Source organism: Falco biarmicus, chromosome 10, assembly GCF_023638135.1.
Source record: "Falco biarmicus isolate bFalBia1 chromosome 10, bFalBia1.pri, whole genome shotgun sequence".
Lineage (NCBI taxonomy): Eukaryota > Metazoa > Chordata > Aves > Falconiformes > Falconidae > Falco > Falco biarmicus.
In genome coordinates this window covers 1,524,210-1,552,020 of record NC_079297.1, presented here as the reverse complement: position 1 = coordinate 1,552,020, position 27,811 = coordinate 1,524,210, and the positions used below count along the sequence as shown (strand labels likewise).

Sequence of the window (27,811 nt, the reverse complement as noted above, 5' to 3'; positions counted from 1 at the left end):
GAGAAAAAGCAGAAATTCAAGTAGAAAAGAATAGACTGTCTATCCTAGTCATAATTTTGTCAGCTAAAACTTAGTACATGCTTCTTCATTGCTTTCGGGAGGAGGTGATATTTAAAAGCAGGCTGCACTGCAGTCAAATGGGAGTACAAACAACTCCAAAAGCTTTGCCTATGTTCTCTGAAGATCAGCATAACAAGGGAGACCAGCTGCACTGATTTTCATTAGGGCCTGATGAATAGGACAACAGCTTGCTGTTTCGGTAGGACCTAAATATTTAACCTCTTCTACAGGGCATTTAACTTCCAATGTGTTGCTTGGACTTAAAATATTGTGTTTTACTGCTCCATGGCACTGGAGATATTTGTCCTCCTTTACACTCTACTCAGTCCTGCAAAGCTATCTCACTGTCTGGGACGCAGTAAAGTTTTAAAATTCTCTGAACTTTGATATTTTACCTTTTTGCTCTTCTGCATTTATTTGCTCCAGTTTTCTGCTCAACTTCAAACACTTTTTTCAGTGCTGCCAGTGATTTAGATTGTTCTGATTCTGTTTGATGTATCTGGCTCTTCAATTTTTTGTTGCAAATCTTGCTCTTTAGTCTACTTGTATCTAAGTTTTTTCTGATGTTATTTTAAATGTTGTATTATCTCTATACACTATTGTGTGATTTTAATGTTAACAAAGTATATTTCCTATGCTGTATTTTTACACTGCTTCATTTGGCTGGCTAAATTATTTTGTTTCCCCATCCAAGTGAGGTAAATAAAATTACTATATAATATTGAAATAGAAAAAAACTTTATCTTGCTGAAACTTTTGTAACTCCTGAAAGATTTTAACGGTTTAGAATTGATTTGTCTTGGGAGTGGTAATATTTCTCTTCAAACTTTGGACTGTAATTCTTTTACTAATTTGCCCTGTAAGTTCTCTCTCTAGCATGTCACAAAAAGGTAACTTTACACTACAGATATCCCAAGTGTCTAATCCTCCATTAGTATTCATAATATTGTATAATTTTGTGCAAGTTTAGCAAGCAACAGTTGCTTTACAGAGTTAACAAGATACGAAATGTAAAGATAATTTGTAATTGCCATTTGCAATACCAGCGTTTTTCTTCCACCCTGAATTCCTACAGTGTTTTATCAACTTTATCATGACTGCAGTCACTAGAAAACAAACAGTAACATTGTTCATTTTATTACATTTGTGATTTTCTTAAACAGATGCATTTCTTACTGCTTTCCACATTCTCATCTACTTTTTCTCCCCCCTACATTCTCATCTACATTTTTTTCCCCTACTTTATTTCTCCTTGTATATTATACAGCTCTCTTTCTTTTGACTTTCAGCTATATGATGAAAGAAAAGTGTAGTTCGTTGTGTTCAAATGTGCCTTTGCTGCTTTCTGGCATTTTCACAGTTTGTGGGCTATCCTCTTAATACCAGAAACATTTCTGATGGAGGCAGGAAGGGCTCTCGAGAGGTATTATTTGACTGTAGATCTGCCCCCCCCCCCCCCAAGGTTATGTACATTTTATTTCAATAGTTTGAAGTCTCTCCAGCCTACATTTTGGGCTGGTTTAGTCACAGTCTCTCTAAAATAAGGTCTTTTGAAGCTGGGGGGGGGGGGGGGGGGGGCGCGGCTGGGGGTGGGAAATGTACAACTTTTATGGTTTGTGTTGCTTTGGGCTTTTTTTGCCTTGATTTTTTGGGTTTTTGTGGGGTTTGGTTTTTTTGTTTGTTTTTTTTAAGAACACATCTCCGGTTCAGCTTTCCAAATATCAAACCTGCACTTCCCTGTGCATCTTTTTGCAGAACTTTTCACAGAATAATTTTTTTTTTCCTCTGCTGAAGCAGGCTCAGAAAGCTTTCACAAACATTCCAACCCAAATGCAAAAAATACACAAGTGATCACAGATAGGGAAGATAACTTGGGAGGGGGGAAATCTGATTTTTCTTGTACATGGAAAAAAACAGTTCAATGAAAACTGCAGAAGAATTTTGCCAGCTTCATTACAGGTTTGCATCTTTAGTATTCCCTTTAGCTTGTGATGCACAAGTGGACTCACAAGCAGAGCTACACACAGGAATTAGCCTCCAGTATTTTGCAGAATAAAGACCCACTAAAAACACTGACTAGATAGTTAACTCCTCATTAATTAAGTGCCCACACTCATGTGGCATACATAGTTGCACGGAAGAAATATTGCATAACGTTGTTACTTTTTAACAACATTTCTAAAACCAGCAAATTTAATGAAAAAAGCCCACTGACTTCTTGCATAGCATTTGCTTGTGAAATTTGTTTTTCAAATCACACTATTTCTCTTCAATCTTTTTTCACGTGGGTCATTCAAATTTTATTTAGTCTTCAAACAAGTATATTTAATTAAAGTTACAAGGAAGTAGAAGGCAGCACTGACCAGTGCTCTACTCGGGAAGCAACTCACTAGACTTTTTTCCCCTCTGCATTTTGAAATGCTCATGCCATGAAAAATATCTGTGATGCATTCCCACCTACAAATAACTAGGAAGACATAATAGCATTTAATTCAGCATTTCAAATCCATTCAACGCGATAATTTTGTTTAGCAAAGTATGAAGTATGTGTTCAGCCTGTCAATAGCAGTATCCCAGTTACAAACAAAGCCTGGCCCGAGCGGACACACACAAGCGCGCCTGCCCTTCCTGTGGAGCACATGTGGCACTGGGCTTTGCCAGGTCCTTCTCCAGGTGCCCCAACCAGGCATCCCTGCAGCATTGCGGGGCCAGCCAGGACAGGGAGCGCTGCTGGGGCCGCAGCAGGTACCTTCTGCCAGGGGAACCCCCGGGAAGGCTGCGCCTGGGAACAGCACCCCTGTTTCTTGGTGGCTGTAATAAATTTGCTTAAAGGAAAAGCCATAAAGGTGACTGATCCCACTGTGGGGAACCGGCCATGATGGCCCACAGAGAATCATCAGTTGTTACATGCGATAAAATGACAAAGCTCTGGGCTGAGCAGATCTAGTTCACTCCTGTGATCAACTAAAAACATGAGTTAGAAAGAATCTGTACTGACACTTTTCTGAGCCCGAGCCATATAGAATCTACAAAGACTTATTTCCCATCTATCTTTCTTTCTTTTTTTGTTTTGTTTTTAAAAAACATGAAATGGCAGCAATGTCGCACAGATCATCTGAAAGCAATAAGCTTTGCATTTCAGGGGACACAACACATGAAAAAAATTAGTACATCACTACATATTTTCAATATATAGGCATACCCCTAAATAATATCTGTGTATATATTATATAGGGATTCACCTTGAGCTTTTTATCGTTTGCAGATTGAATCTCAAAGCTCATTGTTCCAGCATGTGCTTTCTAAGGGTTTAGAACGGGCTGTAGTAGGTCTGACTCAAAGCCTGACACTGGAGAGAAATTTTACTTATTTTCCTAGAGCTAAAGAGGCTTCAGAGATCTCAGGATTTAGGAAAAAAAAAAAAAAAAAGAAACAATACCCTTTAAAATAAGGAAATGGAGAGGTAAGTTAAGTTGATAGGGAAACTGTGAAATTACTGCATTTGTCTCCCAGATGATGGGTGAGAAGCGTGTCCCCAGCATGCCCTAGCTGAAGTGACCAGCCACCTCCCGGCACAGATTCCAGGATTTGGAAGACCATAATAAAACCGAACACCTAATCATTAGTTAGCATGTAACACAGACCATGTCATTTCCAGCAGTTTTGCTTAGAATTTGTTTTTCTTACTGAAATATTTATTTTCTTTTAAAATTTCTGTAGTAGAAAACCTGAATCAGCCTTTGGGTGGTCTAAAGTAGAACTGTTAGTAGAGCCAGAATAGTTCAGATCTGGGAAATTTTTTAGACCCGGCTTCTACTTCTGGTCACTTCATCTCATTATGCTTTTGTCATCTTGCTGGCAAACCCTTCTGTCATCGCATCCCGCCTCCAACCCTGCCAAGTACATTCAGGAACTGAGAGACTCTACAGCTTCTCTTTTGTATTAAAGAGATTGATCTTTGAGAGCTCTTTTTAGACATATTTTTCCATTCCTTCGGTCATTTTAATGGTTTCTCCCAACTCTTTCCACTCAGTTAGTGGTGTTCCTGGAGCATGCTCCAGACATAGCCATACCAATCCCAAATAAGCATTCTTCCTCCATTAGTCCTATTTTCTCATTAAAGAACTCCATTAGCACTTTTGACAACCGTGTTACACCGTGAGCTCATTTCCACCACAGCTCCCAAGCCCTTTTGAGTCACTGTTTTCCAGAACAGCAGAAACTTCCCACTCTGAATGTACAATATTCATTTCTTCTTAGATGTTTGTCCATAACTTTTTCATTCTTAGAATGTGTGTTGCTTTCCTATGTGTAGTTTATCAATTAACATCTCCCAGATACTTGTCTTCATCCTCATTTCCCACTTATGGGCCACAGATGGCTTTTCCTTCTTCCATGAAGAAAGCTGTGCCTCGCAGCACTTTGTAGAGATAGCCCAGATCTCTTGCTGATCTTGCATAGATACACAAGACTGCTCCGACATCTTTCTTCCATATGGTACACGATGTCCACGTCATAGGTTTTCCTACATGGACAAGGGCGATGCAAATCGATCTTCTTATTGTCTATTTCCTAATTTCTAAAAGAGCATATAAGTGCAACAAATTAATTTGCATTAAGTAGCTGCATGCTTTGATGGCTCCAACCGTTATTCGCCCATGCCGCAGTCAGGAGAACACGACCTTGCCTGCATGTGTAAGGAATGTCCAGAAACGTCCATTTCTCCCCATAGTCATCGGTGGCCACGCCAGAAGGGGCTGCCCTCCCCCTCATTCAGCACCTTCTGAGCTGTGCCAGGCTGGCGTGTGTCACCAATGTGCAACGGGCACCTTCAAGCAGAAATTGTGCTTCTTACCAGTCAAAGATTAACACGAGCCAGAAGCCTCTAGTCTACGATGTCAAATAGAAGAGTAGGATATTTAGAAGTTCCATTCCACATTGAAAACAAATAAAAGGCATTTATCGTTCTTTCTTAAATATAGCCCTTTAGCCATAGCCCCTTCAAGCCTCCCTTTTGCAGGTCCTTCTGCCATCAGCTAAGGAGAAATTCCTGCCTCCTCTGCAGCACCTGAGGGAAGCAGGGAGTCCCTGAGGGGGCACCTCCCAGCTCTCCCCCACAGCCTGAGCCCAGGTTACAGCTGCAGCACCAGCACAAACCTCAGGCACCAGCAGCGGGGACGAGGCTGCGGACCCGGCTGATTGCTTGAGACCCCAACAGTCCCTCAGAGCATCCTGGGCTGATCAGGAAGTCTGACAACCACAGCTGTACCCATCTTCCATGCACGTACTGCACAGTAGGAACCCTTGCCAACGCTCCATCTCCTATTCCTCACCTGGTTTTCCATCCACCACAAGCAGGCATTGCACGGCACTCAGCACCTCTCCCTGTTCCATTACCTTCTGTGAAACTCTCGGTCCTCTGACTTTCAAGCAAGTTGCTTAAAATTAATCAGCAGCAAAAGCCAGAGCGTGATGTTATTTTGGTTTTATCATCAGATATAAATCGGCTGTTGATCTTATTTATCACATTGCCAGAAGGACTGTTGTTGCCCAAAGGATTTCTGAAGCTAATCCACCATCAGCCTCCACCAGTCACAGATCAAATATCTCACAACTCATACCCTCCTAAAAAAACCAACAACTTCACCTCTTAGATGTCTGGATTGTGACATAAAAGCCATTTTTTTCCTGAATGGATAAACAGAATACAACCCAAGACAACAGAGGCTTGATAGTGTATACAAATGGGAGATCTCCCACACCCCTGTCTGTAAAGCCTGTATCTAGTCATGCATAGGAAGAGAGCAGAAGGATGTGCCAGAAAAGTAATGCCTCTTAATAAAACAGCATGTAAGCTCTTACAGGATAGTACTTTGTATAATTGTGTCCTGGATAAGTATTTCTTATAGTTATGTTGTGGTTTATCACAGCAGGCAGCTAAATGCCACACAGCCACTCACTCACTCCCCCCTGCCAGTGGGACGGGCAGAGAATTGAGGGAAAAAATAGTAAATTCGCGGGCTGAGATAAAGACAGCTTAATAGAACAGAAAACAAAGGAGAAATAATAATAATAACAAAATAATTAGAACATACAAGTGATGTACAGTGCAGTTTCTCATCACCTGCCAGCGATGCCCAGCCAGTTCCCGAGCAGCAGCCCCCAGCCAGTTTCCCCCAGTTTATGCGCTGTGTGATGCCACATGGTTGGGGTGTCCCTGGGGTCAGTGGGGGTCAGCTGTCCCGGCCGTGCCCCCTCCCAGCTCCTGGTGCCCCCAGCCTGCTGGCTGTGGGGTGGGCGAGGAGCAGAAGAGTCCTTGACTTAGTACAAACACCAATTAGCAACAACTAAAATATCAATGTGTTATCAGCATCATTCTCATCCTAAATGCAAAACACAGCACTGTGCCAGCTACTAGGAAGAAAATTAACGCTATCCCAGCTTGAAACCAGGACAAGTTGTTTCCCTGAAAAGTGAACTTGGAACAACAGTTTCATGGCTTCCTCTTTCCTACAGTCTTCAAAGACAGACACTTCACTGGCTTCTCATCTTCTGAGAACATACTTATCCTCCTAGAGGCAGTTCCATAAAGCTGGAAAGAATTATATTTCTCCCAAACAAGCTAGGAGAAAGACTTAAACATGCAGAAGATGAGGGACAGCCCAGAACCCTTAAAGAATGCTTTATAACATGCCCTAAATCCCAGTACAAAGGTGGGAGTACATTTTCAAACAGAGTCCTGTCCCTGAAGATGTTAGTAAAAATAAATAAGAAGATTAGAATCATTTAAAAACAGGAAGCAAAATGATAATCTGTGGCAGGCAGATCAAATTCCAAGTAGAGCCTGTAGAGTGCACTGGAAATAATAAACCCCCCTAACAATGCTATGCGTCTCATACATGAGAGCACAACTTGAACTTAAACCAGAAATAACAACACAGAAAAAGTGAAAGGTTCAAGAAAAAAATATTATATTCACTACTGAAGTAAATCCAGATATTAAAAACACTTTCCCTTCTATCAGTCAATCAGAAGAAGCATCAGAGCTCTTTTAAAGCAACTGGTCTAAATAACTTGCCTTCAAGCATGTGACATGCTGGCTGATGAACAGGGAGCTTCTCACAACTGAGATGCACACTCAGCATTGGGAAAGGAGTGCTCTTCCCCCCTGTAGTCCTTAAGGCAGGAATCCAGGATTCCTTCTATAATCATCAGGCTGACTGACTGATCAATGGATCGATCAGCCCACCCAATCTCAACCCCAGTTTCACCCCATACTGGTGGAATCAGTTGCTCCTTTGGGGAAGGCTAGACAACCAGTTTAAAGAAGGTGCTAATTGTTAAGCTGGTGAAGCTGGGTGGGAAGCTCATTCTCAATAAGACATGGAATAGCTAGATAGTTGCTAATAACCTAAACGACTAATTGGACTATAAGGACATTATATGTGCTTTGGCTTGACTCGGTTCCTAGAAAAAAACTGAAGCAGAAAATAGAGAACTTGATTAAAAAATAACTAGTGGAGTGGAGTAAAAAAAAGAGTGGAGTAAGGAAATTATTTGGCATCAGCAAGGTCACTAAAGAAATACTACCTCTGCTCCTAATGAAAAATTAGAAAATTGAACAGAAAAGCCATGTAGATAACTGAAGAATTGGGAGGAGAGTAATTTATACTTAGTAATTCTATGGGCTGAGCCTGTTCATCTGAGCTGGGAGAATATGAGGAAACTACCTCTCAGGAGGGGCAAAAAAATGAAAACAAAAGCATTTTCCACAGTGAAGAGGAAGGTTTAGAAGGATGCAGGTCCTAGAAACTGAAATTAAACAAATCTAGAGTAACAAAGTACCAGACATTTTATCACTTGGTTTAATTAAGAATTAAGCAGTGAAATCCAGGAAAGGTCTGCAGCCTGTCATGGAAGAAGTCAGGCCATGGATCACAGCAGCCTTGTTTGCTTTTGTGAGCCTGTAGCTTCATTACGGCTTTGCGCTCTCCTAGATATTTAGCAGCGCGGTTTATCCACTCTTAGAAGCTAGAGGCTTCTAGCTACTTTCTCAAGAGCTCTTATAAACCATCAGTTTACTAGTCACTTCTAAATCCGTCGTAGGCTCTGTTACAAGGCAGTGTCCATGAGACGAGTCACCAGCACCTCATCGTTCATACTGATCACTACAAATAGCCAGAGAAATCATTGATTCTCTGTGCCTTTTCCACTTGAGCAGCACAACAACTCCCATCACTCAGAGTTGCTTCTTTTGACATTAGTTGTGTCTAAGTATTTCAGTTATTACACTCTATTTTTAATTTTTAAATTCACTCCATCCTCAGTTGTGGCATCTAATGTGTGTCTGACAACTGGGACACAGATCCATATTTGCTTTATAGGCACCATCACACTGGGTAGTTTTAAAGAGGGTGTAGTTTTGTCTGGCTTTGGTGGGGGGTTTTAATCTGTGTTAGTTTTGAGTATGAAAAGTGGCATAGCAGGCTGACTGACAGACATATGTCTAATTCATTCCTAAATGTCTCTGACTTTGGAGACTGCGTAATTATCTCCAGGCAAGCTATTCCAGTGCTTCCCTATCCTCAATGTTGCAAAGATTTTCCCTATGTCTCATCTCAACCTTTTCTCCTGTAATCCAAACCTCTTTTTGTTGTCCTGACCATCCTGAGCAAAGAATGCAGCACCTGAGCAGGTAGGGGTGGCTCCGAATGAGCGATAGAAGGAAGAGCAAGCAACGTAATTTATAGTTATAGTGACTGTGACGGACAAGTTTTTCTTCTAATCAGACTCTTCCTTTTTAGTCCAAACACAGTTGATCTCTGAGCCCCAGTGAGTCTTGGTTCTAGCTGCCATAAAGAGTGATTCTCACCCTTTTTGCCATCCTGAAATCTGAGCTATGACGGCCCAGTGGACTCAGCTGAACATCCTCAGGATGGAAATTTATTTTCTTCCTTTTCAACGCATCCCAGCTCAAGTGGTTTTGGTCTAAACAGTGTGATATACAGCCTAATTACAGGGGGGGTAGTAGATAAGTGTAGCTGCAGAGAGAAAAATAAACACAGGGTGGTTTGAAAGAGTGTGCTGAGCTATCCCCTTCCCTACGTACACACGCAGAGAATTAAAAATGACTGCATTTATATATTTCTACAAAAATAACACATACAGCATCTGTAAATCAGGGCTTTTAGACATATACAAGCCAAATTATGCGTGTCATTGCATAGTCCTGCACATTGCAAATCTTTTTGGATTGGCTGTGTGCCTCGTTTGCCTTTAATTGTTTTTAGCCATCAAGCAGCCCCAAGCGGCTGCAGGTCATAGCAAGGGTCGATGCAGCCCATACAACTTTTGCAACTGCATCTGTGTGTATGGTTATGAGACACAGATGAAGGAAAGCGTCAGCTTTCTTCCATTGATCAAATTATGACTATTCTTAACAGGAACAGACTGTAGAGGATGCCATCAGTTTCATATTGCTGCTTTTTTTATATATATGTATGAGGTACTCAAAAACATGAAAACTGTAAAGCCTTCTGCTTCAGTTAATGAAATGCATGTGCCCAAAACTTCAGGAACAGCACCCATGCAGCATCTGAGCACTGTAGTGCTCTGGGATTTGAGGACTGCCTTCCATCAGGCTTTGATCACCCCGTTCCCCCAGTGTTTGATAGCTGTGCTCCTGCAGAATTCAGTTACCGAGGTCCTCCGGGACCTGAGGACTTGAAGGATGACTGTTATGTTATTCTTGCTTTACCGAAGGGGCAGGTAACATTAGACACCAGTCTAATGGAGGAGGTCTAATTGGAATCTCCTCCTGTGCAACCTGCTCTAGGAGAACCTGCTTCAGCAGGAGGTTGAACTAAATGGTCTCCAGAGGTGCCTTCCAACCTGACCGTGCTGGGATGCTGGGATTCTGACACAAGAAGAGTAAAGCTCAAAGTCAGTATGACTGAGTTTACTAGAGATGGAACATGCCTCAGATACTCTCAGAAATGCCTTCCTTTTTCAAAGTTAAGAGGGAAGCTTGAAGCAATTTTCACTGTAGCTCATTTTACTTTTACCAAAAATACAGTAAACCAGTTCGATGCAACCAAGGAAATGAGGGAATGGTATATGTTCGTAAGGTGCTTTTAAAACCATGCAGTTAGATGTGATAACAGTGTATTAGTATTCAGGCATCCTTAAAAAATTCAAGAATATTTGACCCCTAAAGCATTGTTTCTAGGCATAGAACAAGATCCTTTTGCCTGATCATGTTCAGGCTTATCACAAATGTAAATGAAATGTTCTCATATTTGTCATCAACATGTATGAGGGGATGAAGGCCCACACCACCTTCCACATGAAGTCATGTCAAGTGGAGTATAAAGAAATTGGGTGTCTAGGACACTATCCTGGGAGACATTGCTAGATCGTATGTTATCTCAAGCAATGACATTTTGTAATGATTTTATGGTTCTTTGCTGCCATCCATTTTAATTTAAATGCATTTTTGTTCTACATGGGCAATGAAATTTGGACACAATCCTCTAAATGAACACCAGTATCTGCATACAATATAAATGCTTTCATAGCTCTGTTACAAATACTCCTCTTGATAAACCCTGGGACTGAATTTGCTTTTTTCACAGCTGCATCACATTATCACTCTTGGTCACGCTGTAATCAATACAGCCAGTTCTTCCCTTTCTAACATTTGAAATCCAGAAGCCATTAACTTCAGAAATTTTTTTGCCCTCAAGCTTCAGTGTTTGAACTTGGCCTTTGCACTGTTGCATCTCATCCAGTTTCACTGCTTCATTCCTCAGGATCATCCAGCTGGAGATGATGAGGACAAGGTAGGGAAACAATGGAAAAGTGCAAAAGGAAAAAGAATTAAATGCATGAAAGGTAGGAGAAATGTGTCCAAAGAAAATTCTGTGTCAAAAGCAAAGGGCACAGTGGATCACTGAAAATGAAAGAAAACAAAAGGTAGACAGAAAATAGAAATAAAAGGAGCAAGAAGGGTAAACTGCGTTCAATAGCTTAAAAAAATGTTAAAATTGCGCAGAAACTTAACATACTACATCAAACACAACAGAAGTCTCTCTGGTGCACTTACCTCTGTACAATATACACAATTCATTTTAGTAAACTGATTGTGGGTTTGATATACAGAAGCTCGAGAAAAGACAGTGCCCTTTGTGCTAGGCTCCTATACCGGGGAATGAAAAAAGTAATACACAAAAGACCAGAGAAAAGAGTCTGAAAGACAGAAACGGAATGAGAATGAATTGAGAGAAGCCCTCCAATGCCACCTGCCCGTTCGTCTTTGGTCAATAGTATTTTATAGCTCTGTTGAAGCAGAAAAGAAGCCAAAATTTGGATGTGACACATTTTAATCCTAGAAATTCGTGCCAGTTGTTTGTTTAAAGCCAAGTTAAGATTACACCATTTTTGTGCAGGTAAATAAGGATATACACCTGTTTTATGCAAAGGGAAAGCCGAGCCTCACAGCCACCCAGCCAGGGCAGGGAGGAGCCGGTGCAGCACGGCACGTGGTGGGCACAGACAGTGGGAACACGGGCTTGTCTGGCAGCAGTTTGGGCAGGCTGATGGATGAAATCCCTGAGCAAAAGGCATGTAACCACCCAGCTTCACCTGCAGTACGGGCTCCAGGGCGATTTCTGGAATACCTAAGGGAAAATATGTAGGCTGGAGGACAAACTTAGCCAATAGCACTAAGTAGGGGTATTAGAGGAGAACTATAAAATTAGCCTCAACTATTACCCCTGAAAGAAAAAAGACTTGGACCTAAGTTTGCCTCAAGTCTGAAAACGGTTGCTTGTCAGCTACAGCCATGTCTATCTTCACAGACAGCACACGGAGCATTTCTTACCCAAACTGAGGTTCTGTTTATACCCAAGCACCACAACCGTGCACTTCAGTTTTTTTAAACAAGTTAAGATGCAAGGGTAGAACATGAAATAATGAACAAAGTATCAGACTGGAACAGATTCTCGAAATATGGAACCTGTTTTCTACAACCATGGGCAATTGTTTAAAAGAAAAGTAAAGTTAGACTGGGAGACGCCCAGAAAAAAGTACACAAATGGGACAATCAGATAGTGACATTTCCCCCACCCCTTGACTAACACAAAATAGATATTGGGGGGCAGGGGAAGGGGGGATCAGGAATCATTGTCACTTATAAATACATTATCGTGTTCAGAACAAAAATGTTATGGTTTTTGTAAAATGCATTTGTTCAATGATTTTAGTTGTTATGTGCAAGGGATCCACATAAACGTAAATCTGCATTCCTGATTCCATATCAAAGCCCATTGGTAAGTGGAATTAACATTGCCCTGGTGGCTTCCAGAACAGCTGAGTTTGGCAGAACTCTGATGCTGTGGTAATTATAAATGCAAGCGATTGGAACTAGTGACAAGCAAACCCTGCAGAGATGTGCCCATGCAAGCAGACACAAACAGCAGGTCTGGCAGTAGCCAGGAAAGTTATCTCCAGGCAATGCAACGGTATTTATCATACTCATCTAGCTGTACTGAAGAAAAGGAAAACTTGGACTATTTTGAGGATTTCCTATGATGATCAGTAGCAGATGGGGATATACAGGATATTTCCCACAGGAAAAAGCCTTTTGTACAGACCCTGCACTTAAGGTCAAAGGGATGCGATGGATGTGTGACAAGGAGACCCAGCGCACTCCATTTCATCCTTGCCGTGTGTTGTGAGGTCACAAAACTACTTTTGCTGTGATGGCTGCTGACAGTTAGGTGGTTAGGTTACAGTTATGTTTAAGTGAAAGAAGCACGTTCAGCATCGTGCGTAGGGGGCTGCCAACAGGGAAGACGTGCTGGAGTTCAGCAGCCGAGCAGTGAATCGCAGTGCTTAACCCTCAGAGCAAAGGTACGCGGGAGCCATGCTTGAGTCTGCGTGAGACCTCTGTGGATGGTGCAGTGACAGTGGTGACAGCGCTCATAGCACCCAGGAGAAGGGTACGGCCATTGGTCCTGCCCTCAGGGAGCGCCCCAGGCACCCCCTGAGCCCCGCACCCCTGGGAACGCACGCTGTTGGGGCACTACATCGCCGGCGAGGGATCCGCGGGAGGGGGTTAGCAGGCTCAGTGTGATCCAGGACAGGGCTGAGCCCAGCGTTGGCATCAAGAGATAGCTGTGGGAGATAACGACAAAGAGCCCCTGCTGCAGGTGGAAGCCCCTACATGCCGAACTCCAAAGCTCACTGGGGGCTGAGATCTGGGAACTTGCAGAGAGACTGCCAGGGCTCCTCTGGGCCTGCGCGCTGCCCAGCCGCACAGACACCCAGCCGCACAGACGGACACCCAGCCGCACGGACGGACACCCAGCCGCACGGACGGACACCCAGCCGCACGGACAGACACCCAGCCGCACGGACAGACACCCAGCCGCACAGACAGACACCCAGCCGCACAGACAGACACCCAGCCGCACAGACAGACACCCAGCTGCACAGACAGACACCCAGCCGCACAGACAGACACCCAGCCGCACAGACGGACACCCAGCCGCACAGACGGACACCCAGCTGCACAGACAGACACCCAGCCGCACAGACGGACACCCAGCCACACAGACACCCAGCCGCACAGACGGACACCCAGCCGCACAGACACCCAGCCGCACAGACACCCAGCCGCACAGACAGACACCCAGCCGCACAGACAGACACCCAGCCGCACAGACGGACACCCAGCCGCACAGACAGACACCCAGCCGCACAGACAGACACCCAGCCGCACAGACGGACACCCAGCCGCACAGACAGACACCCAGCCGCACAGACAGACACCCAGCCGCACAGACGGACACCCAGCCGCACAGACGGACACCCAGCTGCACAGACAGACACCCAGCCGCACAGACGGACACCCAGCCACACAGACACCCAGCCGCACAGACGGACACCCAGCCGCACAGACGGACACCCAGCCGCACAGACGGACACCCAGCCGCACAGACAGACACCCAGCCGCACAGACAGACACCCAGCCACACAGACACCCAGCCGCACAGACAGACACCCAGCCGCACAGACAGACACCCAGCCGCACAGACGGACACCCAGCCGCACAGACACCCAGCCGCACAGACAGACACCCAGCCGCACAGACAGACACCCAGCCGCACAGACGGACACCCAGCCGCACAGACACCCAGCCGCACAGACAGACACCCAGCCACACGGACGGACACCCAGCCGCACAGACAGACACCCAGCCACACAGACACCCAGCCGCACAGACAGACACCCAGCCGCACAGACAGACACCCAGCCGCACAGACAGACACCCAGCCACACAGACAGACACCCAGCCGCACAGACGGACACCCAGCCGCACAGACGGACACCCAGCCGCACAGACGGACACCCAGCCGCACAGACGGACACCCAGCTGCACAGACAGACACCCAGCCGCACAGACGGACACCCAGCCACACAGACACCCAGCCGCACAGACGGACACCCAGCCGCACAGACGGACACCCAGCCGCACAGACGGACACCCAGCCGCACAGACAGACACCCAGCCGCACAGACAGACACCCAGCCGCACAGACGGACACCCAGCCGCACAGACACCCAGCCGCACAGACAGACACCCAGCCACACGGACGGACACCCAGCCGCACAGACAGACACCCAGCCACACAGACACCCAGCCGCACAGACAGACACCCAGCCGCACAGACAGACACCCAGCCGCACAGACAGACACCCAGCCGCACAGACACCCAGCCGCACAGACACCCAGCCGCACAGACACCCAGCCGCACAGACAGACACCCAGCCGCACGGACAGTCACCCAGCCACACAGACACCCAGCCGCACAGACACCCAGCCGCACAGACACCCAGCCGCACAGACACCCAGCCGCACGGACACCCAGCCGCACGGCTGCACGGCCACCCAGGCACACAACTGCACAGCCGCACAGCCAAGGAGGCGCGGAGAATAGCCAGGGTGACTCAGGCAGTCAATGGAGCAGGGAGATATAAACAGATGAAGTACTTGATGTCTTCCCCAGACTGGTCAGGCTGAAAATTAAAAGGACAATTAATTTCTATATGGCAATTAAGCAGGGAGGTGTGGAAGGGCTCTACAATTGCAATAATAGGTCAACTTGTCATGAACCTACAAAGAGATGGACACGCGCTGATTGTGGAGGATAACTATGTATTGGACTTAGCAGTTCAAAAAGTTCCACTCAGTTTTATTTCCTCCAGCTGCAAGAGTTAGAGGGTTAATAATCACACCAAATGGTTACAACTTCAAAAATCTCAAATTTTTAAAAAAATCAAAGTGAAAAAATGTGTAATCCCCTCCTTTCACAGCTAACAAGAAGGCCAAACTTGTGTCAATTGCTCTAAGCATATTTTTTTCTAACAGATCACCAGATATTTGCTCTTAATCATTTGATTCAGTTTCATTGTAGCTTTCTAACCACAAGTTAGTTTTCTGAATACTGGGGGTTTTTCATTTCAGCTTTGTTTCTTGTGGAGCTTTACCCATAATTTCTGAACTTACAGAAATCTGTTTTCTCAAAGTCCGCTGGATTAGTTTGCTCCCCTCTCTCCTTTGGTTCTGAAGACTAAATTCTGTTCAAACATCTGTGTCTGCTCTTAATGGTTCTACACCATGAGAATTTTCTATGCAGTAATGTCTACTTTGCTGTTGTAACCTTCTGCTACTAATCTTGCTGCTTTCGGAGATTCCAGGTTTCTTATCCGTAATCATCAGTTTTACTACACATATGCTGTTATTTGCTTGCTGTGTTCTCTGAACGCTGTTCAGAGTTCCCTGTTGCACACATCTAGCAGTCTACGCTGCTCCAAGGTGTGTTACCTTTTTCAGATAAAATGTATATTCACCAATATATACGTTTTCCAGGTTCAGTCACTCAAAGGCTGTAAAATTCCTCCCACCTAAGTGCTTTTGGCAACCCACTCTCTGCCCCCCACGTGCACAAGAATTCAAATCAACACATGCAGCTAGGTTTGCATTTTAACACTAGAGTGTACTCGCATGTCACCCTGAAGCGAACACATGCAAGCTGTAGAATTTTACTATTTTGTTGCATTTGCACAGGCACAATTGCATTCATTGGCAGTTTTGCTGAGATAAAGCCAAGGAACTGCAATGGAAACAACATTCTGGGACAGAAGAAGTTTACCTAAACAGTACTTTGGGGGCATGTTGACATGGTCTCCAACAGACAGTCATGTGCCAGCTGTGCCAGTACGCCAGATGGGCAGCATGCACTGACCTGTAAGGCATAGGTATGTTCCACAGCGTATCCTGCGACTAGGCTAAAAAGTTGCTTAAGAAAGCAAAACCCACAGCATGAACACCACATGTGCAAATATAAACAGCTTCCAGCTCACAGCTTGCTCTCTTCACTCCAGCTGAGAGCAGGGGAAAAATTAAAGCCCAAATGTCTACATTTACCTGTCCTAGACATGCCGTGTACCACAGAACAGTTTGGGTGGGAGGGGACCTGAAAGGCCACCCAAGTCCAACCCACCTGCAGGGAGCAGGGACGTCTTCAACCACACTGGGTTGCTCAGCGCCCCCTCCAACCTGACCTTGAACATTTCCAGGAACGGGACATCCACCACCACCTGACATTTGCTAGGTCAGGAACCTAGCCTGATTTTATTATTTTTTTTTAATGCAGAAGAGATACCCTTTTATCATTTTCCCCACTTCTTTTCACAGAAGATGCCCAAACCTGACTGAGATTTCTTGATGCTTTCTAAAGACTGTTCTAACACACACTTATATATGTAGATAACTGTTTAGGTCATAACCATAAAAATTCAGGTCCCAATTAGAACTTCTTTTTACGTAACTAATTTTACCAAGCTGATTATCCCTGCTGATGTTCATATTCTAGGCATATGCTTAAAATTCAAAAAGAACTGAATAATGGCTTGTGTTCCCAAAAGCTGGTCTACGTTTCCAAATGCGCAGTTGGTCAAATAAAATACCTTACTTAAAGAAATCTTAGCTTGTTTAGCATTTAAGTATGCTGATTTTCACAGGATCTGGGCATACAGGGAAGGAAGGAATTTTTTACAGTGAGGGCGGTGAAAGAGCAGCACTTGCTTCCCTATATGTTCATCTCCCCTACTGGAAAGCTCTGAGCTCGGATGCATCCGCCTCGGCTGCAGCTTGTGCAGATGTCCCTGAATCACCGGGGGTCCAGCCCAGGTGCCCCGCAGACCCTGGCAGGACCCCGCCGAGGCTGGGTCCTGGCGGTGCAGCTGCAGCCAGCGAGGTGAGCGGTGTCGACGCTCTTCCCACCAGCATGGCCGGTGGGACAGGCTGGAGAAACCAGTGAAGCACATGGAATGGGGTGCAGCATGCAGCCTCTCCAGGGAGTGGGGTCAGTGGAGGCTGTAAAAGCAGGTGTCACACAGACCCGGCTTAGCAGCAGCAGTTAGACTGAAGCTCTTCCGATGCAGCAACTCTGCATATCTTAACTCTCTGGTAATTAAGTAATTACAACCAGATTAACAGCTCAAAACATTTGGTTTCACTCCCTCTTCTTACTGCTCCTAGTGGCTTTTCACTGCCCCAAAGCCAGGCACAAATCTGGAGGCTGCAGTGCCCCAGGGGAGGCTCCCCTACCTCTGACACAGCACAAAACTAATGCAGATGGAAATAAAATCAACCTCAACCACGTAAAAAGGCACCAGGACGGGGACACGCACTGTGCACCCTGCAGAGCTGCACTGCTCACGCGGGGCTCGGCCAGGGCCGTTGGCTTTCCTCCAAGGCCCACAGCCACATCCTGCAGAGCTCAGGCTTCTCCATAAACATGCTTAAATTCCCTAGAATTCATTACATCTCAGAAGTTATTAAGTACATACTAAACCCTAAGACCCATAAATGATTTACAGCACTGGGTGTTCTATAACTTGCATGAGTTATGGCTATGATTTACCATAGGACCAGAGCAGCCACATCAGTGTATAATAAAACAAGACAGTTCTTCAATGACTTGTTTCAAAATGGCAAAAACTAATAGGAAACATAATTTGTGGGTTTGTTTTAAATTATTGTCATTTTTCCAGGTTTTGTAGCACAAATTTTTAAACGAGGTTTTCTGGGAAAAATCTGATGATGTGATTGAGCCAGGCAAAAGTGACTGCAGCAGTTCTTCCCCCCTTGGTCACACAATACACAGCACTAAGCCTCAGTGGCAAGAACACACAGCTTTTGGGAAATCTGAACCTTTTGAGAAAAGAACTGGGGTGGTGGGGGGTGTTAGAAAACAAAAGGCCATCTGTGAGAGTTACATTTAAGGCAGCATTGTTCCCACTCGGACAACTGCAATCTTAGGTGTGCTGGTATCAGAGACAAAGGGTTGGAAGCAAAGGAATTGTCAGAGGTACGTTGCTAAAGCTGCACAGCATGACAGAAAGCCATTGCTGAGATTTGTATCCTTGCGTCTCTCCTGTGTGCAGGTTTTGACCAATTTGGTTTTCATAACAATGGAATTTTTCCTCCACAGGATGGAAAGCAAGAACCTCTTCCTAAGCCTATTGCTCTGCTACAGTTTGCTGAGAGCTGCCGCTTCCCACATGGTGATTGAGGAGAAGACGGAATGCAGCCTCTCGAAGAGCAACAAAATGCACCTCTCGGATCTCCCACCCATCTCCATAGTCGGTTGGTAAAACCTGCCATTCGGTGCCAAATCAGCAAGGTTTGCAGCAAACACAGCCGTGGGTTGCTGTGGGCTGCTTGGCCAGCTGACCACAGCGTGGCAATTGCACCCCAGTGCCTCAGAGTACGCGGAGCTGCAGTGGCAACACGGCCACAGCAGCTAAGAACGGCAACAAGGCAAACCACAGTTTAGAGCAAAAAACTAAACAACTAACTAAATACATAAATTTGTTTCATCTTACAGATTTTGCTTCAGCTCCTCTCATACTGTAAGTGTTTTTATGTTAGAGAAGTGTTCTGCCGTTAATACGGGCATTAGCCTTCCAGTACTCCAGAAAGTCTAGTGCAAAGAGAAGAAGTCAACCTAACTTTTTGGGGTTTTTAGGATCTGCTCTTGTAGCTGAGAACTCAACAGTTCTCTAAGGTGTTCATTTAGTGTAAGGTATTAATTAAATATAAATTCAATCTCAATTTACTTTCATGCCAAACAATTTTTAACCAGGGGAAGAAAAGAGCACTGCAGAGGATAGCCAGGGCTCATCCCTTCACCCAGGACAGGACCAGCGATGTCGCTGCTGTTACGGGCCGGTGAGCAGCTGTCCTGTTAGGGCAGTCCCTTGTCAGGGCAATGCTTACCCATTCACAAATTTTTGTCCTAGTGTCTGCCCTAACTCTTTCAATGTAATTTAAGCCAACTTTTTCCTTCCAAGAAAGGATAATTAGCTGCAGAACATCATCCATAACTGTATCAAAAATATAACAGATCAAAAAATAAAGCTTCTCGTGGTTAGCTTCTTTCCACAGGCTTTTAGGAATTTTGCTTAAAGCAGGTTGGGTTCTTACCTGGCTGCCTGTATTTTCTCTGCACGCTTGCTGAGGACAATAATTCTTTAAGGAGAAGGAGTTGCCCCACACATGCATTTCCAATGAAAGCTGAACCTTCGAATCCCGAGTTAACTCAAGGTTGCTTAACTGCAAGCTTAGTAAAGCTGATGCTGTTCCGCAGCTTCCCAAGCTATTCCATCTCATAGTCCTTGTGATCCTAGATGCCTTCAGTCTCACACTTCCAATAACTTTATTATTCCACTTAAAATCAGAGATACAAAATGCATTCCCTTCAGCTGATTTCACTTATCTTCTCACAAAAATGTGCCTGTGCCTTAAACATGGCAGGTGGGCAGTGCCATGCCATATCACTTTGCCAACCGCATTCATCTGAGCAGCATGCTCAGCAAATATCCACGATTTAGAGCAAATATCGCGAGTGTTTAGATAACCACAGCCACCCCTCCCCTCCTGATAATATCAATTTCTTTATAACTTATTGCTTATAATCTGTCATGCTGATATACATAATCTATTTTTATATTAGCCAACAGAAAGATTTCTCATCAGATCAGTTTAAACATTTTGGATAGACCTTCCTATCCCAGTGACATTTCTTTATACCAAGTCCAGTTCCTTCTGGCTGCCCACACACAGCAGAGATGCAGGCAGTCATGTTATGGCTCCAGTTTTAAATGTTGCCATAGCCATGCTTGAGTAATGAAATTCATTTGCAATCAGCTGTTTACACACCTATCAATCAATCAATCAATCAATCAATCAATCAATCTATCAGAGTGCTCGTGGTACCAACTCAAATTCAATAAAAACCAAGATGGAATTAAAAGGTAAGCAGAGAATTTGTTAGCATCGGCTGGTAAAATACTCAATCATTAATTAATACACGCTTTTTATAGCTCTTCAAATTGCAGTTGTATCAACAGGGCTCAGCGGTGCGTGCTATCAGTATCTTCACAAGCCTGTTATGTTGTCCTGTATCGTCACAGCCGAGCTGTATAAGGAGCTGGCCCGCTGGGCAGCTGTTGGAAATGCAGTAGGTAGAGGAATATGAGATTAGAGGCCAGCTGGGAAAAGCAAGGGTTTTACCCAACCCAGAAGAGACAACTACAGCATTCACTTGTCAAAAAAGGCATCTCTGCATCTCCCTCTCATCTGCCCACTGAGCATCGTTTTCTTCACCAAATTCCCCGGAACAATCAAAGCATGTTTACATCATGCCAATATTTAAATCTCTGCTCGGTCACTTCATATAACCTTTCACTGAATGTTGTTGAAACAGTTTTCTAGATGGAGCAATCCAGACAATCCTGTACAATTGTACTGCAGAAAATTAAATTCATGTAGAATTAAATGGCTTACAAGCATCTTGGTTAGAATCAGAAAGTTTCAAAGGGCAGCATAACAAAGCTGGCATAATCTGCCAGCTGGAACTGGATCCAAACCACTAATCCTAGTTAGAGCAAGGCCCCCGTAAAGACATGCTCTTATTAAATGGCAATAACTTTATATTCTTGAAGTATAGTTTTCCTTCCCACTGTTTCTTAGAAGTGTATAACCCTACCTAAAATGACAAAAGGATAATAAATGAAACTCCCCAAAATAGCCTAAAATATGTATTCTTCATTCTGTAAATCCTGGCAATCATTAAATATTCAAAAAGATATGGAGAGCAAACACTAGAATAGACAAGGGTCTATCATTCATTGGTGGGCATATGTAAATTTTTCATCCCAGTCTTTTGTTACATACAGGTAGCACTTATTACAGACCTCACACTCACAGAATAAAGATATTAAACATACCATACCAGATTAGGGAGCTGGGAAGTGTCTCACACTTGAACAGTCTTGCAGGGTTGATCCCAAGAGAAGTCTTAGTCACGGAGTTTATACGTAGTAATAAACAGCGTTAGAGTTGGAATGATAATAATGACAATAACAACTGCAGTAAATGCTATTAGCCTTCAAGGGATAATAGGAGGAAGTTCACAAATATTAGCGATTTGATCTAAAGAAAAAAAGAAGTTACATCGGGCATAATCTGAACACACACACGCTAAATTTACCAGATCCAAGATTCAACTCTACAAATATTCACAAACCTTCCAAAGCTACAGGCACACTAATGAAACGCCTTTGCAAGTCATGTTCTGTAAAACAAGGCGGTGGGTGAAAAAGGACCAAAATGAAGAAGGAAAGGTGGGATCATACAGATGAAGAGTTTATGCCAAATCAGCAAAGAGGTTTTTGCTTGCGAAAACCAGCGTACGCTCATTAATGCCTGCAAAACTATGCAGGTAACACCACCTATTAAGAGGAAAAAAAATACAGGATTCTAAAGGTTTTTCCCATTTTTATTCATGTGACTAATGTGCATAAGTAACCCTACCTTTTATACAGAGACCTTTAATTTTATTTCTCTGAAATTATTTTTCTTGCTCACACCTGACCAAACAATGTGTGAAAAAGCCCTTCCAGAGCCCTGCCACCAGCACCCCTCTGCCTCGCCGAGCCCCCTGCCCACGTGCGTCTGGACCCGCTGGTGCAGGGGGGTCACCTCCTAGAGGCGACGTGCGTGGTGACAAGGTGGCTGTGCAGGTTGTCTGCCTTCTCTCCCACAAAAATACTATTAAGCATCTCAATTAAATAACACATGATGTAAAATTGATTTAATATTATGTTGTGCTCTTCTCTTTGAAGACTTAACTAAAAGATCCCAGAAAGTCAGCAGGAAAGAGGCAGAGAACAAGAAATCCTCCAAGGTAGGTGGCTGTTCAGAGAACTCTGCTGAATTAGAGCGGTTTCTTACTTCTGCAGTTTTCCTCAGTGTGCTCATTTGCAAGGCTTTTACTGCCATACCCCAATTTAAATAATTGACATACAATTTGAAGCTCTAAATACTGTAAAAACAGATGCAAAACATTAATGGTGGAAAGAAAACTGTGTGATCTTAGATTACTCAGAGGTGGTTGTTTGGGTTTGAAGGGTCGTCTTGGGTATGATTTCGCTTTTGGTTTTTACAGACCTCTTTTACACAAAAGTTACTTTAACCTTGAGCTGATTTAATTATTTGTAAATTTATCGAGGCATCTGCCATAAAGAGGGACCATTCCCAGCCGCACTGTGTGGGTTCACCCTCAGGCTCTGCAGCCCAGGGGCACAGGCTTTCTGTCTGCTGGGTTTTAACTGCAGGTGCTGAAACATTAAAGCAGAGGCATACAAAGAAGCTGGTACTTGGTTGAAAATGTTAGCTAATGATTTTACCAGATCAGTAAATTCAGATTGATGGATTTCCTCAATGTGACGTTACCCATAGGTCTCGAATGTAAAGTATTACAGGGTCCAGTACTTCAGAGATTGCCTAGAAGAGTAGAAAATAGCATTTTTACTTTATTTTTAATGTGTTGTGATAGCCATTTATAGCCAAACCAGTCACTGCTGCAAGCAGAAACGTTTCAAGATCCTTTTCCTTTCTAATTGACTCCCTGTGCCAATAACCCTCCTAGAAACACTTCCTGAACTCCTGGGATGACCCAGGCTCAAAAGGATGTCATTTAGTTCCATTTAGTTCCTTCAGCTCAAAGCAGGATATTCTTGTGACCAAACTTTGCCAAAGTATTTTGGCTTAAAGGCTCCTAAAGCACTTAGAGACCACTTAACACTTTACCTTAAAACTGAAACTCCTGAGGAACTCCCGAGCTGAAGTGTAGGGTGCCTGTGGCTGGAGGGCTGCAGCGATCTCCCCTGGTCCCAGGCACACGCTGACCAACCCCAAGTTTTCCACCTTTCCAAAGCACGGACAGATGAGTGGCACTCCCTGGGTAGGCTGAGAGATCTTCTTCAGCTCACTTACCCGTGTCTGTAGTTAATTCCCGTGCACAAATCTGGTGGCACAGAGTTACCGAGCTCCAACAGTAGCTCCAACAGATTGGTAGGGAGGCTTCACTCTTTCCTTTGAAAAGTCTGGGGATCCAAGAGTAATTCCTTACTTTATGTTACTTGTAACGTCATTACCTTTGCAGATTCTTCCATCCCTTCCTTCACTGCTGCCACATGCTTCCCTACAGAGCATTTCCCAATGCTCTAGCCAGTCACGTTTCCAACTGCTCAGAACGGGGGGCTCAGGAGGTTTACCATGTTGTTCAGGAGGTTGGTCCCCAGCCAGCGTTTCCCGTGATCCAGTCCCACCACACCTCTGCACTGCTGCTAACACAGGTCTCACTGCTGGCAACCGCCTGCTCATCTCCAGCCAGCTCCTCTCACAGTTTGCTTTCATTGCACCTATGCTTTATCCTGACCCACACCCATGTCACCTTTATGTGAATTTCCATGTGTTTTCTTCTAGAAAAATGCTGAGCTGAAGATATCTCCAAAACCAAGGCCCACACCAGCTGCTGACTGTGTGCCAAACTTCAAAACCTGCAAACCGCACTTGAATTCATGTTGTAACTACTGTGCTTTGTGCAAATGCCGTATTTTTCAGACCATCTGCCAATGTCTAATGTTAAACCCAAAGTGCTAAGCCAAACTGGGAACGCAATAAGGCTTCTGTCTTTCTTAGTTTCTCAAGCATATATTGCAAACTGCCCCATGTGTATAGCAATGAAAGTAGAGAGCTTTGAAGCTGGAGGCTTGGATTTGCCCCTCTTAAAACCAAACAAACAATGGCAATTTTTTTTCATGGGGTTAATGCTACCATAGATAGGAAGTTTTTTGAGGGAGCAGACAACCAAGGAGATAGACATTGAAGAGGAATTTTCAGCAAAACTGACCTACATTTTAAGAAGAATTCTTGGTTCCTGTTGGTTTGGGGGTTTCTTGTTTGATTGGGATTTTGGGTGTTTGTTTTTGTGGGTTTTTTAAGGATTGCATTAACCACAGACTGCAGCATTGCCTAACCAGCACTAAAAAACCTGTGCCAATGGCACGCAAACAGCCTCACTAGAGCAGTGAAGTGAAGGACACGAGCCTGGGTTTGCCACAGGGACCACACAGCACCAGCTCCCAGCACCAGCTCCCAGCACCGCCAAAACATCACACTGAAAACGCAGGCTTCAGGGTTAACTGGCTTCCCACAGGAACACGGATTCAGGACTTTGAGGAAGAAAGGAAAGATCAGCAAAAAATGAATGTGTATCCCACATGTACTCTTGAAGAAGGCCATTACAATCAGTCTGTCTTTCCCCGCCCATTCTTACTACGGGCAACTCCCAGCACCTACCCCAAGCATGAATCCAGCTGGCAGCCTCCATGTGCTGCATGCAACCCGCGCCCAGAGGGAGCAAAAAACTTACCGAACGCCATACCAATCCTCCAAGGCTCATAAACAGCTCTAGAGGTACAGGTGAAGCAAACAGGTGTCTAGAAGACATCTTTCTCTTGTTCTTGAAGCTCTCTGCCTTACCCTTGAGATACCCGAGATGGCACAGGAAGGAACCTGTGGTTACACTGCCAGCAGCGGGGTGCGTGCTCACGGGGGAGCCGGGGGGAGCAGACCCAGAAGCTGTCCCCAACATCGAAGACTCTTCATCTGCCAAACTCCAGCTTTTACTTCTTACCTCCTCTGCTCTGTATCCACAATGTTCCTTGCCCCCATCTTCTACACTTTTTTCTTCTGTGGGCCTTTCTTGGTTTTAGTATTTTCCCTTCATCCCACTGCTATTGCCAGTGTCCACAGGAGCCGCGTGCACCCCCAGGGCTAAAACTGCATCCTCCATGTTCACTCCACCTGCCAACCAGATGGCTGCACCCATGTCCACACCAAAGATCTTCAGCTTTCACAATCAGATATTTTCTAACCATTAATTTTCTAATCCCAATCCTGAATTTTCTAATGCTCTCTGCATGTCTAATTGAGAAGAAAATTCTTTACTGATTTATTTCTAAACATGGCTGAAGGCTATAAAAATCTTCTAGGCAGGCAGGCAAAGATGACACAGATGACACTCCAAAAAGGCTCAAGCCAGATGAAGGTTTTTTTCTTCTAATAATAATCAGCCCAAACCTCAGAGCTCAAAACATAGCTCAAACTTTGACAGAAATGTTTGTTCATCTTAGAGATGTATACAGATGACAGATTAATCTACAAAAGGGCCCAAATAAGGACAGGATGTCATTGTGTTACTCATCTTTTATAAAATACATCAGTTGTCAGATATGATGCAAGCTTGCATTCTTTTAAACGTATATGTCTTTTAATCAGATATCCTGGCTCAGGAACCTGTGAGCCATTCCATTATGATAAAAAGAGGATGAGAAGGGAAAATGATACATTACAATGGGCTTAGGAAACAGAATTGGGCCGCTTCTTTTACTAGGTGAAGATTTAGGTTCCCATCAAGTTGTTTCCAAACTCTTGTAACTATGAGAAGTTGTTGTTGGTTCATACTAAAATCATATCAATAATCACACAACAACAACTCATATGGAAAAAATACCATTTTCTTACCAACTGATGAGAAATTTATATTTTACCAGGGTGGAGGGGAGCAGAAGGAGAAGAAAGGGAAGGAAGGAGAGCCAGAAATCAAAGAGACAGCTGTTCTCTAGACAGCAGCTCCCACTCCAGCTTTGCAGAATCCCAGAATGGTTGAGGCTGGCAGGAACTCTGAAAGTCATCTGGTCCAACCCCTGCTCAAGCAGGGCCACTTGCCCAGGGCCATGTCCAGACAGCTTTGGAATACCTCCGAGGAGGAGCCCCCCAGCCTCCCCAGGCAGCCTGTGACAGTGCTCAGTCACCCTCACTATTAAAAAAAAGTTTCCCAATGTTTGACTCTCTCCAGCGTGTCCACGTCTCTTCTGCTGGGGAGCCCCAAACTGGACACAGCACTCCAGGTGCAGCCTCACCAGTGGTGAGCAGCGGGGAAGGATCATCTCCCTGACCCGCTGGCAAGAGTCTTCCTGTCGCAGCCAGACACCGCCTGCGGTCGCGTTCAGCTGGTGTCGCCAGGAGCCCCAGGTCCCTCCCCGCCAAGCTGCCTCCCGGCCAGGGGACCGGGGTCACTCCTGCCCAGGTGCAGGGCTGCGTCTCCTCCTCCTCGAGCTGCCGGAGGGTCCTGCCGGACTTTCTCCAGACCCTCACAGCCCCGGCCGGCGGCACGTCCCTCTGGCGCGTCGGCCGCTCCTCGCGGTTGTGTGTCACCTGCAGGTGCTGAGGGCATGCTCCCCCTCGTCACCCAGGGCATTAATGAAGACGTGGCCACAGCTCGGGGCTGTCGGCTGGGAGGGGAAGGGCCGAGCCCACAGCGAGGAGCTGGGGGCGGGGGGCGGGGAAGGCAGAGCCACCGAGCACCGAGCACCGGGTGCTGCATGGCCGCAATGAGGGAAAGGGAAAGATCCTTTCACACGACAGTGAGGGTATTTGCTTTTCAACACATAAGCACATACTTTTTGGTATAGCATTTATATGTAGTGCATTTTGAGTAATTTGGTTTATTGATAAGCCTTCTACGTAACTGGAATTTATTAGAAAGGAGTTATGCTTTCTTTGCCATTTATCTATCACACCAAAGAATATATATAATCACATACTCTGAAATGGTTATTAGCCTTAACGACTTTACTTTTCTGGGTAATGATCATGTTGCTTGAGGTTTTTTTAAGATACAGAAATCAGTAAAACATGTACACCTAATACTCGCTTCCTGTATTTTGTTTGAACAGATATTGCTGTCGAGGAGCTGTTTGTAAGCATAAGAGTTCCCTAAGGGACGTACCTGAAGTGTCACCAGTGCACAGACGATAAAACATACACATGACAAAGACGGAGTGCTTAATTTTTAGTTGTCACATACCTAAGTGTCTCCACTGAAAACTTACTGGAATTCAAGCTTAAAGACAGACCGGTAAAGCTCCACGACAGTCATTTTGCTCCTAGAGACTAGGGGAAATTTTACCCTAATTACTTCTTAGTAGGATTAAGCACAAATAAATCACTATTAGCTTCTCCAAATACTGCTTACCTTGTGTGAATTTAAAACAGATACTGTATTTTCCCATCCAAAGTCCTGGCTTGATTGCTTACTTTCACACTTAGACCATAACAAAAAAAAAAAATATCCAAGTTTATCTGATGGATAAAGCAAATGGTCCAATTAACATCTCGATGACTATATCAAACCAGCTCTAAACACCTCACAGTTTCCCAAGCTAATTACTGCAACTTTCTATGAGACTCCAGAAGGAAAAAAAA

General features: G+C 44.6%; 1 protein-coding gene across 3 annotated transcripts; it reads left to right on the top strand.

The window, feature by feature from the left end:
* ASIP (agouti signaling protein) lies at positions 1-27,253 on the top strand. 3 transcript variants are annotated; one of them, XM_056354889.1, is made up of 4 exons: positions 1-259; positions 18,624-18,778; positions 22,321-22,382; positions 23,966-27,253. In XM_056354889.1, exons 2-4 carry the CDS (start codon positions 18,625-18,627, stop codon positions 24,140-24,142), a joined length of 393 nt encoding a protein of 130 aa, XP_056210864.1. In that variant the 5' UTR covers positions 1-259; position 18,624; the 3' UTR covers positions 24,143-27,253. The 3 variants fall into 3 exon arrangements, with proteins under 3 accessions (XP_056210864.1, XP_056210866.1, XP_056210863.1); XM_056354891.1 differs by lacking the exon at positions 1-259 and adding an exon at positions 18,461-18,500; XM_056354888.1 differs by lacking the exon at positions 1-259 and having other exon boundaries at positions 18,604-18,778.
* The last annotated feature ends 558 nt before the right edge of the window (positions 27,254-27,811 follow it).

Bases quoted from the DNA above. Each gene is read 5' to 3' on its own strand.
- ASIP (XM_056354888.1), top strand. From the start codon at position 18,604: ATGGAATTTTTCCTCCACAGGATGGAAAGCAAGAACCTCTTCCTAAGC. The intron at 18,779-22,320 runs GTTGGTAAAACC...TTCTCTTTGAAG, and splicing joins CCCACCCATCTCCATAGTCG to ACTTAACTAAAAGATCCCAG. The intron at 22,383-23,965 runs GTAGGTGGCTGT...GTTTTCTTCTAG, and splicing joins AGAACAAGAAATCCTCCAAG to AAAAATGCTGAGCTGAAGAT.